Genomic DNA, 17,015 nt, shown 5'->3' on the forward strand with positions numbered 1-17,015 from the left:
ATTTTCCATTACATATCTCAAGGAAGAGAACTCAATGTTTTACATAAGATATCTTTAGAATATGCATGTATACATAGTGTTAACCAGCAGAATTAGAAGGAGACAGAAAATACAAGTCAATATTTTAGAAAAATCTAATTATTGATGAATACAAAAAAATAGATACTGTTCTACATATACACAACGTATATAGCTGGCGTAAAAACATATTAGTTAACAATCACCTTGAACACAGTGGCGAAACGAGGGAGCGAGGAGGGCGTGTGTATGTACTAGGGTGTCCACACCCAGACCCTGATAATATGTGGATTTGATGTTAAAGTAAAATAAATAATGATTTAAATATCGTTATTGTGATTTTTGGAAAGTTTTTTTGGTGGACAAATCCAAGTCTGGATCTGAAAATGAAGACAACCTCGTTATTATATTTCATAACTATAATGAACAACTGTTTTTATCTGTGAAATATGTTCATTTCAGAGAGTAGGTGTTAGTCTATAGCAAGAGCAGTAGCAGTTGTGTGGGTGTACGTGCGTGTTTAAGCTTGGATGCAAACTCACGATCGATCTTACAGCTAATAGTGAAAACAAAATGAAAGCAAAGTAACTTTTTGATCTTTCATATATAAAATATATCTGCCAAATAAATCTGACCATCAAAAGTCAAATTTAAAAATAAAACAGGGATACAACTTCAAATTTGACTTGTTTAGCAATCGCGATGGGTTTTTGGTTCGAGTGTTGGTGAAAGACATATATACGAGATGTTGTCGGTCGGCAATAAAATGATCAAAGGCGATGAAGAACACACATAAAAAACGACGCTCTGGCTCGAGTCGAATTTTCTCTTCCTGATTGCAAGAAGCGTGTAACAAGACTCATTAGTTCCGCCCGGTTGACCTGATGAGAGGTGATCAGTGGGAGTGATAGCCCTGTAGTCCCTGCTACAGTTTACACATATCTAATTAGTGTTTATTCAGTCACGCGAGCTTCTTAATCACCAACGGCGCTTTGGGAAATTAACAACATCTTGGCTGTACACAAGTTCCGGGGGGTGTTGTTGCACCAGTGTCCGGGGTCGAGGAAACAGGACTGGGGCCGTGGAGTTATACTGCGGAATAGGATAGGGAGGGGAGGAGAGAAATAGAAGTTGTTTTCAACGTGCAAAAAACTTACTTTGTGATGCATATGTAATCTTCAACTAATAAAAGATGCAATGTATGGATAAAATTGATGGATGAACAACTTCTTTATTACAATAAGGAGCCACGTTTCGGTGTAGGTTCTAACACCGTTATCAAGAAAGTGATGTACATAGTTTGGCTGACAAGTATAAATACAGGTAGGATTTTGTTTGTTGTTTAACGCCGCTGTCAGCAATATTCCAGTTTTATGACGGCGGTCTGTAAATAATCGAGTCTGGACCAGACAATCCAGTGATTGACATCATGACATCCATGTATATATACATTCGTCCGTCATCAGTTTTAGACATAGTTGAGACAATATATGGATAACAACTTCTTTATTTACTGTAAAGGCTCGACAACGGTATAAGGATCTATACCGAAACGATGCCTTTACAGTAAATAAAGAAGTTGGTATCGATAAATTGTATCAGCTTTGTCATCCGTCAACTTCCAAGGAACACCTATCAAACGATTTAGTTCTGGACATATAGAAAAAGAAAACGCTAAGCGGATGAATGGACACACATCCATGGAATCGTGGGTTAGGGTTAGGGTGAGGGTTAGGTTGGTATCGGGTTCACTCTCATAGGTATATACAACTTTGCAGATTTGAATAGATCGTAACATCGTTAATGCAAAATATAGTATTCAAAACATCGTAAACGACGAGTAAATAAACTTTATTTGCACTTCTGTTTTGTTTGTTTTGTTTAACGGCAATATTCCAACTATATGCATATGACGGCGGTCTGTAAATAATCGCGAGTCTGGACCAGCAATTTCCATGGCTGAAATGAAAATACAGCATATTACACACGGATTATACAAGTGATTGCAAAACACAGACTTGTTCGTTTGTTAAGTATATTTTCTCCAAATCACAATATCCCATTGTAGTCTTGAAAGAGAACCTCAAAGATGAAGCGACATTTCATGGACTCTGTGAATCCGTGTCCCTTGCTGACGTGCTCACATGATCACTTACTCTGTCATGTTGATAATGCTTGTTACACTATACACTACACAGCGTGTTACACTATACACTATACAGCGTGTTACACTATACACTATACAGCGTGTTACACTATACACTATACAGCGTGTTACACTATACACTATACAGCGTGTTACACTATACACTATACAGCGTGTTACACTATACACTATACACTACACAGCGTGTTACACTATACACTATACAGCGTGTTACACTATACAGCGTGTTACACTATACACTATACAGCGTGTTACACTATACAGCGTGTTACACTATACACTATACAGCGTGTTACACTATACACTATACACTACACAGCGTGTTACACTATGCACTATACAGCGTGTTACACTATACACTATACAGCGTGTTACACTATACACTATACAGCGTGTTACACTATACACTATACAGCGTGTTACACTATACACTATACAACGTGTTACACTATACACTATACAGCGTGTTACACTATACACTATACAGCGTGTTACACTATACAGCGTGTTACACTATACACTACACAGCGTGTTACACTATACACTATACAACGTGTTACACTATACAGCGTGTTACACTATACACTACACAGCGTGTTACACTATACACTATACAACGTGTTACACTATACAGCGTGTTACACTATACACTATACAGCGTGTTACACTATACACTATACAGCGTGTTACACTATACACTATACAACGTGTTACACTATACACTATACAGCGTGTTACACTATACACTATACAGCGTGTTACACTATACAGCGTGTTACACTATACACTACACAGCGTGTTACACTATACACTATACAACGTGTTACACTATACAGCGTGTTACACTATACACTACACAGCGTGTTACACTATACACTATACAGCGTGTTACACTATACACTACACAGCGTGTTACACTATACACTACACAGCGTGTTACACTATACACTATACAGCGTGTTACACTATACACTATACAGCGTGTTACACTATACAGCGTGTTACACTATACACTATACAGCGTGTTACACTATACACTACACAGCGTGTTACACTATACACTATACAACGTGTTACACTATACACTATACAGCGTGTTACACTATACACTACACAGCGTGTTACACTATACACTACACAGCGTGTTACACTATACACTACACAGCGTGTTACACTATACACTTAACAGCGTGTTACACTATACACATTGCTGAGTGTGTTACGGTATTGGACTGACTGCTGGCATACATTATGCAATAATCTACTACAGTTACATGTTGCTGTGAGGTGAGTGACTGTAGGTGAGAAAAATACCGTTCTGGTTAAATATCACTAATTGGCTACCTTTATCTATCTTTAAACGGGGGTGGGGCTGCGTGGAACCCACGCCCCTAAAAATCCAAATGATGTTAAAATTAAATAATTCATGTTAAATCAAGGTTACTTGACACGTCCCCACTAGCCATACCCGTGACATACATGGAATCCAGTATTATAGTATACAACATAGGTCTCCCAACAACTAATGAAACGACCGCGTCTATTCTGTACCCGGCTGGTTGTAATAGCCAATCAGCTTGTAGGGCCTAATTAAGCCACGCCTCCTCGGTAGCGCTTTTAAGATTCGTTTAGATTGTGACAAAATTTAGTACAGACCTCAAAGTACGTACTTTTATAATTAAGCGCAACAGGGCTAAGCTATACGTTTTCACACTTTTTGTCACGGCTATCGTATTGTAAATCATACCACCTATACTATGATGTAGGAAAAGTCTGTTACTACTTTTCATGATACTTGCACTTTTATTACTGTGCTTAATTACCGGTCTTTTTCATAAACACCTGCATGGCAATGCAGTTGCAGGGGAAAATAGCATATTGTTAATAAAACTGTGTACATCAATACCCATGCGGGGAGTCCTTGTCAAAATAGACTTTCAGTAGTCGATGCTTATCATGTCAGAGTAGATTGTCTATGATGCACGAGGATCGACTGGTTACACCACATCTAGACCCGTGAAGATCCGGGGGTAGAATAGGTCTTCAGGTAAATATGCTTGTTGTAAAAGGTGGTTAACGGGATCGGGTGGTCAGGCTCGCTGACTTGGTTGATGCATGTCATTGTATCACAATTGCGCAGATCGATGCTCATGATGTCAATCACTGGATTGTATGGCCTCGATTCGATTATTTAAAGACCGCCGTCATATAGCTGGAATATTGCTGAATGCGGCGTTAAACAACAAACAAACGTTGCATTTGCATGGTGAGATAAAATTGGGTTTAGGTGGCGCCAAAGATTAGTGCACATGTGTGTGTGATTGCAAAATGATAATGATAATAATAACAACATAGTCCTTACTTCTAATGCTAAAATTTCAATGTTTACTAATTAAAGTAAACAAACATAAACATTTAGGTCATATCAGAGTTTGCGCCAAATTTCCGTTTCCAATTACAAAATTAATCAACAGCACCCTAAAAAATAACACCCTACCAAACCGTCAGAATCAACATTTAATTCATTCCACTAGTTCTGGAGAAAATGTACAGGATTGGCAACAACGGACAATACTGACTGGCGAAGAACAACCTTCATTCACTCACGGTATATATATATACTAAGTCGCAATTAACAGTGCACTAAACTAAGTGTGTTGCTGAACTTCCGCGGAGTTCCGACCTGACGTGTATGCACGTCTGCCACTGCCTGTCACATGTAGGACTCCATACCACCACTTCACATGTGCATTTCCCCGACCTTCCATCACTCATGTGACAACTACCCAACAGATTTAGTTCAAAGATTACACCAAGCGAACTGGCTTCCTGTATGACTTCTACGGCTGGCTAGGTTCGTTTTGCAACGCCAGTTGAACACCGTCATTGCTTTTACAAACAGTCTCCCATTGCAAGAAGTCTTCGCATCTAGAGAATCCACATATATTTTCTATTTGACATGGCGCAAAATTCTGCGTCCTGTATTCATTGAGAATGGCCGCCAGCGATTCTCACTGTGAATCCCAAGGAATGAAAACAAGCAGGATCGCATTAAAACTAATTCAGTTATAACCACAGTAGCAAGCATAAAAGCAAAACATACTGTCCATTTCACTGTATTCAATCATGCAGTCAGTATGTTTTGTTTCAAACCAGGAATACCCCATCTTTCCAGTATTAAAAGATACATACATGCTTGTAAGAGACCAGTGAAGATGCCGGTTAGAAACACAGGAGACCGCTAATGGTCAGTAAAAAAGAATATATAACACACACACACACACACACACACACACACACACACCAAAACAAATACCTTTAACCGAAAGGAAATTTCCACTTTGTAACCCATCTGACATAGGTGATGAATTCCATTATTTATTAAGTTAAATGACTGACGTTACACTGACATTGATGTGGAAGTAAATATTACTATATTCATAATGATTGATGGTCATTATAATTATATTATGTATATGTTATGTATTATACTTTATGTATATAATGTTAAACTCCTTTAACTAAATAATATATTCCAAAGTATAAAGTAAAAGTAAATCAAGAATAAACACTGATTTGTATACTCTTTGTCTTCTTTGGTACCAGTTGTTAGACACACTCCAGTGTGTGTTTTATACTTGCCAAAGTCTGCTTTTTAATTCTTAATCGTAGAAAACATCTTTTATATGGATAACTTTTTACTATATCATCTTTACATCATTTATGTATAAATTCTGTGATAATTCGTCTCTCATAATTCTATTGAATGGTTCTGTACATTTTATCAATGTCAAGTTGTATAAAGCTGTTTTATGTATGTACAGAAATGAGACGTTAATAAACTATTGTCTGTCTGTCTGACAGGACTAGTCTATTCGGATTTACGGGAATATATCACACACCTGATGTTCCCTCAACCATAAAGGCTGTTGTTTTAAGCTGTCTGACTAAGCTGTCAGGTTTTCACTCGGTTTATTTATTTTTTAAACTGTTACAATTGTTTCTTTATCCTCGGTGTCTGAATGGGTTTCGTCTTTGACGCCACATAAAAGTATCACTGAAAGACTTATTTGAGGCAAATCTGTCAGTTAACTGTTCTCCTCGCTACATTAAAATGTCACGGAGTGTGTATTCGACGATAGCACTTATGACAAGACTGGTTTATAATTTAGACCCTTTCATCCTTGTTTGCGCATTTAAATGAACAAAAAACAAACTTATTAGTTATATCAAGAAATACGTCTACAATTCACGACTGCACGTCAGAGTAGACTCCTGCAAGCATATCATATCACAAGATACGAGCCACATTTTAATCGGTTGTTTATCAAAACCTTTCATCAGCCGTTTATATAATTTGAAATGTGCCTTTGAATTCAATATAGCACACAATATATATCTGAAAGAACGAATTCAACAGTCTTACACGTATTTGCCGTGTGCCAAGCATCCCATTTTCATTTTCGTATAATATTTCACGATAACATGCCACGTTTTTACAAAGAATCTTTGTGTGCACGCATTATGCTGAAACTGACATAAGACCCCGTGGCTTGTCTGGTGAGCTCGTTTTTGGCGCACGACTGACGCATAATTGGTCTGAAATATTGATTTAACATAAAATCATACTCTTGAATAAGCACAGCCCGGGGTTGGAGCACTACACGAGCACATCAATGTTCGACATTTATGAACGAATTGACAGGTCTTACACATCATACCAGTGAAGATCTGGGGTAGAATAGGTCTTCAGCACCCAATGCATGCTTGCCTTAAAAGGCTGTTATGCTTGTCGTAAGAGGCGACTAACGGGATCGGGTGGTCGGATGTCATCGTATCCCAATTATGAGGATCGATGCTCATGATGTCACTCACTGCATGGATTGACTGGTCCAGACTCGATTTATTTACAGACTGCCGTCATATAGCTGAGTGCGTCGTTTAACAACAAAACTAAAGCTAAAACTGCCAACACTCGACAGACGCCTTTGCTTGAACCCTCAGTTCCAACAGTAGGGGGCCCGACACTGCAACTGGACGTTCGCTCTGTTCTCCCTAAATTACCGGATGCAGTTGTCACTGATGACCCACTCAGTGGTTCACAAAAGGAAATTCCTGATGTTGGCCTTGAAGATTTTGAGTTTTCCCCGTATCCCGACCCCTCTATGATCTTTCTGATGACCCCTTGTATATTATATTTTACAATCAATTCTTTGATTTACTTATTGAGAAACGGAGGCCAATAAAACATTTTAACCAATCATTTCCACAGAATCAACTTCATTCATTAAATGACATTATTTCTGTAACTCTCAATGCGGACTGTTGACAAAGACTGTTGCGCGTATGCTGCTGCTCGAACACTGGATGATTTGGTTGGTTTGTTGTTTAATGCCGCACTCAGCAGCATTCCAGCTATATGACGGCGGTCTGTAAATAATCGAGTCTAGACCAGACAGATTGATGTCATGAGCATCGATCTACACAATTGGGATACGATGACATGCATCAACCAAGTCAGCGAGCCTGACCACCCAATCCCGTTAGTCGCCTCTTACGACAAGCATAGTTGCCTTTAACGGCAAGCATGGGTTGCTGAAGACCGATTCTACCCCGGGTCCGAACACTAGAAGAACTCCATACAGTTTCCAAGACACTGAAGGACAAAAGGCTAATAAACGAAATCATCAAAAGAAAAACCGGTTCCAAATGGAACTAAATAATATATCCTGGATAGAACTTTGCTTGAAATTCCTCAGGGCAATTAATGTCAAAACACCAAAAATCAATTTGGAAAATATTAAAAACAAAATACAGAACAAAAAAAGAAAGAATTTTAAATCAAATTCTTGAATATCTGAGAGCATTTTTTTACAGGCAATTAAATGCAACCAATGGCAGTGATGAGGAAAGACTCACCATTTATTCCAGTGAAAGGTTTTTGAACAGTTGTGAGCAACTGTAACCTCAAGGAGTGAGTGAGTATGTTTTAGCAATATTCCAGCAATATCACGGCGGTGGACAACAGAAATGGGCTTCAAACATTGTACCCATGTCGGGAATCGAAACTGGGTCTTGGGCGTGACGAGCGAACGCTTTAACCACTAGGCTACCCGACCGTCCCCTAACCTCCAGGAACCAAAGGTAGGGGATTACAAGGATAGTGTACATGACAAAATAAGGTCACCATTGCTGTGTTTCATTAGTTGCCTTAGTTGTGCAGAGGTCGAACAATACTTCTCCCAAAGATGTGATTTGACTGATCCTATAAACTTCCGCCCTATTACTTGCCTGAATACACAATACATAATAGTCCGTCTTCAGATCTTGTGTCATGGTTCTGCGCTTCCAGTGATATTATTTACATGGAGCAGAAAGGAGCCAGAAAGGGATGTTAGAGTTGTAAGGGTCAATTGTTGGTTTAAAAAATATCCTTGAAGAGGCTAAAACTTACCACCGTAACCTCTCAATGTGTTAGATAGACTACAGAAATGATTCTGTACCTCACGACTGGATTCTGAAGTCACTGGAATGCATTGACCTCCCCAAGCAACTGCTTGCTTCAGGGGGCGGTCGGGTAGCCTGATGGTAAAAGCGTTCTCTCGTCACGCCGAAGACCCGTGTTCGATTCCCGACATGGGTACAATGCGTGAAGCCCATTTCTGGTGTCCCCCGCCGTGATATTGCTGGAATATTGCTAAAAGCGGCGTAAAACCATACTCACTCACTCACTTGCTTCAGTCAAGTCTTTAATCATTGCTGGTCAACTCAACTTGAGACGTATTCGTAGGGGCAGGTGGTGACTTCGGAACCCATTTCTAATATATAGAAGAAGAATATTTAAGGACGATTCTTTTAGCCCTTTGTTTTCCTGTGTGTCACTAAATCCTTTAAGCTTTTTGCTCAGCAAAGAGGAAGGTTATCATCACGACCCCCTCAGCACAGATCCCAAACACATCTTACTCACCTCCTTTACATGGATTACCTTAAACTTCTTGCTAAAGGAGAATCCACACTACAGAAACAGATTGTACACATTGTACAAATCCTTTCGCAAAAAAGCTGTATCTACTACTACTACTACTACTACTACTACTACTACTACTACTACGTACTGGCCCAGTCGTCTAAGGCGCGGCGATTCGCTGTGCAGGGTTGCGTCCCTTGGGCACGCCAAAAACCTATGATTGTGGGTTCGAATCCCGGTTCGCCCCGATTATGTTTCTAGGTTTGTCAGCACCATACCCGTGCTCGTGGGTTTCACCGAAGTGGTAAACGTCTGAGACCTGCACCACTTGGGGCTTTCCTCCCACATTAAGCTGACACGCCGTGATATAACTGGAATACTGTTAAAAGCGGTGTTAAACCCAACTCACTCACTCCCTCACTACTACTACTACTACTACTACTACTACTACTACAACTACTACAACTACTACTTCTTCTACTACTACTACTACTACTACTACTCTCATTATCACTGTCACCAACACATTATACTACTATAACTTCAGCAACATCCACTACTACTACTACTACTACTACTACCACTACTACTACTACTACTCTCTTTACCACTGTCACCAACACATTATACTACTATAACTTCAGCAACATCCAATACTAACACGAAGTATTAAAACTAATACGTTGATTGTCGTTAAAGAAATAAATACTTTTCATAATTTTTCGTGGCAATCGAAGGTTATTTTTATCCAATCATTTACCCGAGCCGGTCGTTGCTTCGGAGCCACGATCACGTGATTAACCCGGAAGTTAAATCAAGGGGAGGAGGAAGTGAACGGAAAGGAGGGTTAACGCATTGCCTTATCGGTATTTAAACTTCACTTTATTTCTTAACACCTTCTGATTGATTACTATATATGTGGTTATGAACACGTACTTCGTTGTCACTGTTTTATTAATTGTAAGATTTGTTTTTAATCTTGATAGTTGTTCTGGACTTATGATTTTGTTATGGTGTATATGAGGAAGCCTGGTCCGACTCACTATTCTGACACTTCCACTGCTCATACGCCAACGATTTTTGCATATGAATCATTATCAGGATAACAGCGCAGTATCATTTGCGGAAGAAGGAAATTGTTTACAAAAATGAAATTGTGATATACATTGGAATTATTGCTGTTCCCAAAGTCGAAATTCCAATCAGTTCCTTAATATTTCCTTAAACGTATGTGGACTGTGTGATTTACAGCGCACCTCTACATCGCCGATAAGCTATTTGTTTTCAAGAAGCAGTATATATTTATAGCTTTTTTATTCATGTTAGTCACCTTCCTCCAAATATGTATACTTTACTTTGTCCAATGAGGCAACAAAATGGATTTTACGGTCAGGCTCAGTGACTTGATGGATGGCATGTCATCATGCCCTGATAGCAGGAGGCATTGCTCATTATATTAATCACTGTTTTGCCTTTTCCGGGATTTAATTATTTATGGGCCACCGTCATATAGCTGTGATAATGGTGGCATTAAAAGTTCAAGCAAGCAAACACTGTATTGCAGCAAATTGTATCATTACAATGGTCACAACCCTAGTTCCATGAACAAATATGGAGCAAAGCCCAGGGACCCACCTCTTTTTTAAACATACTGAAAGTGTAACTACAGTAAACTACAGTTGTAATGAACTTAAAGGGACCACTAATTTTAGTTTGTAATAACCGTAGTTCGTTATAAGCATAGATTCTATATACAGCATTTATACAACAAATGGTCGGGACTAAAAACTAAGTTTGTTATATCGGTCAGTTCGTTATAAGCGTGTTCGTTATAAACAGTCTTGAGAATAAGAATCAAATGATGATCAAGTTAGAAATGTTTAAAAAGTTATCCTTGAATCTTACCTGTTTTTAATGACTTGTTTGTCCTTAAAACATGCAGTATATGTTGTTAGGTTTTGCGTGTGAATACTGTTACCAGGAAGATAAACTAAAACAAGAGTCATGTTCATTACAATCATGACAATAGTTACATACACGGGGATATGCTTTTATTGGATATTTGTCTGTTACAATATTTAAACATGTTAAACTAGGAAAAGGCATACCCCTGAACTATTCATTGTTAATTCATACCCTTGAAGTATTTCCTTGTGGATATGTTTACTCAGTGATCATGGTCAGTGTTTATCATGTTTAGACACTTTGACTTTAGATTATGTTAGACTTGAAAAACTTGCCCCTGTCGACAGTCTTTAGCCAAAGTTTACATGTATCACATTGATCATGTTTAGACTATTGCATGCATCACTGATGTATAGACACTGCAACCCCATTTAACATGTTGAATAAAAATATTTACATTTGTGTGTCATGCATTTATGTAAACAACACAAAAAATTATGTCCTTTAGATCTTTGGAGATGGAATCCTGCATACAAAATAGACAAATGAAATGATGAATAACTTAAGATTAATAAAAATGTTGCTTCTTTGGCTTTATGCATGGGAATGACTTCATTAATCAAACTGCCTGTGTAACAGCTGATGAGAGTGTTTGTGCGCACGCACGCACGCACACACACACACACACACACACACACACACACACACACACACACACACACACACACACACACACACACACACACACACACACACACGAAAGCTATCCCCCTTGGTTCTTCTGCTATCGTAAAACCAGAACAAAACAAGATGAGAAGCAATCTTTCACCCTGTGATATTGACTACTTGATGTCATACAGCTTTCCTACTACAAAACAACACACACCATGCTGTCTGTTGTGTTCTTGTTTGACTTTAGTACCACACACTTTGCCATGATTACCTCTCTTTAATACATGTTTTCGTGTGCTTTCCCACTTGTGCACCACAAAACAGCTTGAAACATCATTCTTTAAGATTTTATGTTCTTCCACACATGGAGAATCAACAATAAATATTGAATATTATGAAAACATAATTTTGCATGTGTTGGTTTAAGTTTTAATGAGGAACTATTTTGTGCACATGCTGTTGATAACTGTAGAGACTGAGAATGCGACTTGTGCACTGCAGTTTGCTGTTCAAAGTTGTGTCCCGTTTAGGGGTGTCACGATAAATTGAAATATCGATATATTGCTATTGGTAAGCACTCAAAGTCAATAAATCGATAGTTAAATCAGTTACCGATCAATAGTATCGTTATCGGTTAGGAATATTGATAGTTTAGATTATATTTACCATATCAATAAATCACATGCAATGTGGTTGAAATTTGTTTTCCTCTACATCATGAGTGGTAGTAATTTACACATGGTAATGTGGAAGTTTCGTTTTCTTAAATTATTAGGGTAAAGAAAAAAACCAAATCAGCCATATCTCAAATTTTATTTTTTATTTGTTGTTATGGTTATCACATTCAAACTTCAGTTCCAAGGTTTAGTTCAACTCTAAAATCCATCTAAAATGATACATTGAAAACTATTGATATTTATCGCAATAGTTGCTTGCAGTATCAATAGTTATCACATTAGTTTCTTTCAATATCAATAGTTATCGCAATAGTGATTTCCACACCAATAGTCACCCCTAGTCCTGTAGGAATAGGACTGCCTGATATGGGGACGGAGTGTGCAAGTAACAAAAAGCTTAACAGTATTCCAAGGCAACAAAGAGATTTTGTAACTTGTTCAAGCAGAAGTCCAGGATTATGGGCTTTGTGAGACTAGATCAAGGGCACACCGAGTGTGTTGTATACTGATGTCCTGATTGTGATGTTGGCAGATCATGTGGAAGGCTTCAGCTGGGAAAACTGTGCAAGCCCCAGTGGCAGACGATGATGACTGGGAGACTGACCCCGACTTTGTGGTGAGTTATTGTCATGTGATTGATATTAAGTATCAATGATAGACCACAACTTTGTGGTGAGTTATTGTGATTGATACCAAGTATTAATGATAGACCCCAACTTTGTGGTGAGTTATTGTGATTGATACCAAGTATTGATGATAGACCCCGACTTTGTGGTGAGTTATTGTGATTGATATCAAGTATTAATGATAGACCCCGACTTTGTGGTGAGTTATTGTGATTGATACCAAGTATTAATGATAGACCCCGACTTTGTGGTGAGTTATTGTGATTGATACCAAGTATTAATGATAGACCCCAACTTTGTGGTGAGTTGTTGTCATGTGATTGATACCAAGTATTAATGATAGACCCCGACTTTGTGGTGAGTTGTTGTGATGTGATTGATACCAAGTATTAATGATAGACCCCAATGTTGTGGTGAGTTATTGTGATTGATACTAAGTATTAATGATAGACCACAACTTTGTGGTGAGTTATTGTGATTGATATTAAGTATTAATGATAGACCACAACTTTGTGGTGAGTTATTGTGATTGATATCAAGTATTAATGATAGACCCCGACTTTGTGGTGAGTTGTTGTGATTGATATCAAGTATTAATGATAGACCACAACTTTGTGGTGAGTTATTGTGATTGATATTAAGTATTAATGATAGACCACAACTTTGTGGTGAGTTATTGTGATTGATATCAAGTATCAATGATAGACCCCGACTTTGTGGTGAGTTGTTGTGATTGATACCAAGTATTAATGATAGACCCCAATGTTGTGGTGAGTTATTGTGATTGATACCAAGTATTAATGATAGACCCCGATGATGAGGTAAGTTATACTGGATAATATCTATTATTAATGGTAAATCTGGAGGTTGTGGTAAGAAATTGTTTATGCTGATTCCATACTTTGTGATAAGTTATTGTGTCAATATTTCACTAAATGGAAATACTTGTTATTGTGAGATAATGTTTGATGGTCATTCTTAGCCAACTACAAAAAGCTGGGGCACTTGCACAAGTCATGTGACTTCTGTATTATTCAGTAACCATGGTAACAGCTATGACAAATTTCTATACATGCAAATCCTCTTCATTTTGTTCCCAGAATGATGTGAGTGAGCAGGAGCAGCGATGGGGGGCCAAGACGGTGGAGGGGTCGGGGCACCAGGAGTCCCTGGAGTGAGTAGTCAGTTGGAACACAAATGAAAGCGTGTGCTGTGTTGGAAAAAAACAACGTTATTTGAAGCTCAAATACCTTGTGGGCTTTTCACCAAGTTCACAGAGTAAAACATTTCGTGATTGTGTTGACCATCATGCCCCAATCTTTAGATAAATGGCACTTGACATGGCAACAGGAATATCGCAACCATCATACATTGTATTTGATCATGTTTTATTGATGATGATGATGATGATGATGATGATGATGATGGCAATGATGGCACTTGGCATGACAACAGGAATATCGCAACATATACGTTACATTAGATGTTTTGATGATGATGATTATGACAACAATAATGATGATAATTGATTTACATACAATATAGCACCTAGTTTCCATCATAACATGATCAATGGCACTCACAATATATGCTACATATATATACAAAACAGATGATGTACAGAATAGGTACACACTGACAATGCTGGAGATCGTGGATCGCTCTGATCTCACATGAGCTTGCAGAGAAACATAATTATATAATATTCCGGAAAAAAAAACATTTCCTTTGTAACCACGTTATAATGTTGAAAAAGATAGACAGTACCTCCATCCCTGTATAGACACTGCTGTCTCCTTCAGCTTGAAGAAACTGCGACAGGAGGTACAGAATGATGACAAGACTTCAAAGAAGGCGGAGTTCGAGAAGGGGCCGAAGGCGTCATATGGTTATGGTGGGACATTTGGAGTCCAGGAAGACAGGATGGACAAGGTATGCTGGGAAATTTATGTCTTGTCTGAGGTGGGAAATGAAAAGAGCAGAATTTGCCCTTGACAAATATTGTGGGTATACTGTAAATCTTGAAATTGACGCGAGAGTGAACTAAATGCGAGGGTCTTTGTTTGCATTAATGAAACTTGAACCCATACAGCGTCATGATGTGTCGATAGTGGTGTTTGTTAAGATCTCCATGGTAGAATGCTTATGTAGTTTGTGATGTCTTGGTGACATTAATAAAGAGGACTAGTCTTGGGCACTGTAACTTCCTGGGGTTGCATCTCTTAACAATCATGGAGATTGCAAGGGTCTAGTGTCTGGTACGATTCCCAGATTCACCACATTATGATGCTGTAGAACTTCAGCCATTCTTTTAGGGATTTATCTAGGATTCCAAACGAAGTGCTCCTGTCAGGCACATTGTGAAACAAGCTTTTAGATTTTAAAGTCAGAGGTATTTTAACATAGTATTAACATTCTATTGAATGCAATAATGTAAGACTGTGCCTGAAAGCCTCTCCCACTTTATTGGTCCTGTGTAACACAAATCACCTCCAAAAAGCCATAACCTTAGTCATGACTGGGACATTTATGATTCCAACTTGGGAATTGTTACTGACATTTGTTGCAGACAAATTGGGCCTGTGAGGTCTAGATAAATACCTCACTTTGCCATAGTGGTCTACAGACTATGCCACTTTGAGCTTACCTCACACATTATTGTTGAAAGCAGAATTATATCCCAACTCAGTCAGTCCCCAAAACTGTGTTCATTAACATTTTGTGTCTTATTTCATTTTTAGTCTGCTGTCGGCCATGACTACCAGGAGAAGCTGTCCAAGCATGCCAGCCAGACCGACGCTGCCAAGGGCTTCGGCGGCAAGTACGGTGTCCAGACCGACAGGAAGGACCAGGTGTGGACAGATGCTGGTGATCTGTGTCATCATCACACGTTGAGCAAGAGTAGATTGTCTCAATGATGTTTAAACAACGTTGGGCCTGACTGATTTGATTACTTACTCTACAGATGCCTTATAGTAAAAAGGAAAACAATAATATGATTAAACTATAAAATCAATTTATTCTGGGTTAGAATTGATCCCCAGTGTCCTATGCTGTAAAAGGTGGCCAAATTGATCATGTGGTCAGGCTCAGTGACTTGTTGTGTGTCTTCATACCCCAACAGCGTGGATCGTGGCTCATAATGTCGATCACTAGATTGTCTGGTCCAGACTTGATTATTTACAGGCCACCATCATATAGCTGGAATGGGGTTGAGTGTGGCATTAAGTACTTTCACACACTCACTAATGAGTATGATGTTATAATACCCAACATTATGGCCTGCAAATATTTATATAGAGCATCTTCCCGGAGAGTGGAATGTCGGTGGTTTCATACCCCCCTCCCTCCTAGTGTCATCCCAAAAACGTTAAAAGCTTGTACTTGTAATTTGTTGTTACCCTGCCTGGCAATCAGCGTTAAGGAGGTTAAACAAGGACTGAGAGTCAGTACACTGTGTCTAAGCGTTGTCTCCATGTTGAACTGTGGCATGGTATCTCACAGGGCCAGCTATAAAATCGGCTTTAGTCCGGACTTGTACTAGCAGCAGCACCCTCTCCTCTCCTCGTCCTCTTCCCCACCCCACCAACCCCCACACACATGCTTGTATTTGGCTATATAAGTGCGATGATCTTGAATGCGCCATTATTCCCCATTTCCCCTCCCCTCAGTACCTAATGTGTCGGTGTTGTGTTCCAGTCAGCAGTGGGGTACCTCCACCCCCCACCCCCCACCACCCACCCACACACACTTACATGTATGTCGCTATACCCTCCCCCCAGTATCTAATGTGTCAGTGTTGTGTTCCAGTCAGCAGTGGGGTATCAACCCCACCCACACACACACACACACACTTACATGTATGTCACTATGCCCCTCCCCCAGTACTAATGTGTCAGTGTTGTGTTCAGTAGGCAGTGGGGTATTCTCTGCCACCCCCCCCCCCCCCCCCCCCCACCCCCACCCCCCCACCCCCACACACA

General features: G+C 39.2%; 1 protein-coding gene across 4 annotated transcripts in view; it reads left to right on the forward strand.

Moving 5' to 3' along the window:
- The first annotated feature begins 1,244 nt into the window (after positions 1 to 1,244).
- Positions 1,245 to 17,015, forward strand: part of LOC139475885 (src substrate protein p85-like) — a 34,886-nt gene continuing 19,115 nt past the window's right edge. For 3 of the 4 annotated variants that reach the window (XM_071259098.1, XM_071259100.1, XM_071259102.1), the window contains exons 1-5: positions 9,940 to 10,018; positions 12,939 to 13,022; positions 14,133 to 14,206; positions 14,835 to 14,964; positions 15,774 to 15,884. In XM_071259098.1, the coding sequence (XP_071115199.1) occupies positions 12,942 to 13,022; positions 14,133 to 14,206; positions 14,835 to 14,964; positions 15,774 to 15,884 (396 nt within the window). In that variant the 5' untranslated portion in view covers positions 9,940 to 10,018; positions 12,939 to 12,941. Of the gene's footprint in view, positions 1,342 to 9,939; positions 10,019 to 12,938; positions 13,023 to 14,132; positions 14,207 to 14,834; positions 14,965 to 15,773; positions 15,885 to 17,015 lie in introns of those variants that run through there. The other variant, XM_071259099.1, reaches the window with a different exon arrangement.

The sequence above is a fragment of the Haliotis cracherodii genome, unplaced genomic scaffold (genome assembly GCF_022045235.1).
Source record: "Haliotis cracherodii isolate W230 unplaced genomic scaffold, xgHalCrac1.p SCAF_3, whole genome shotgun sequence".
NCBI classification, from domain to species: Eukaryota; Metazoa; Mollusca; class Gastropoda; order Lepetellida; family Haliotidae; genus Haliotis; species Haliotis cracherodii.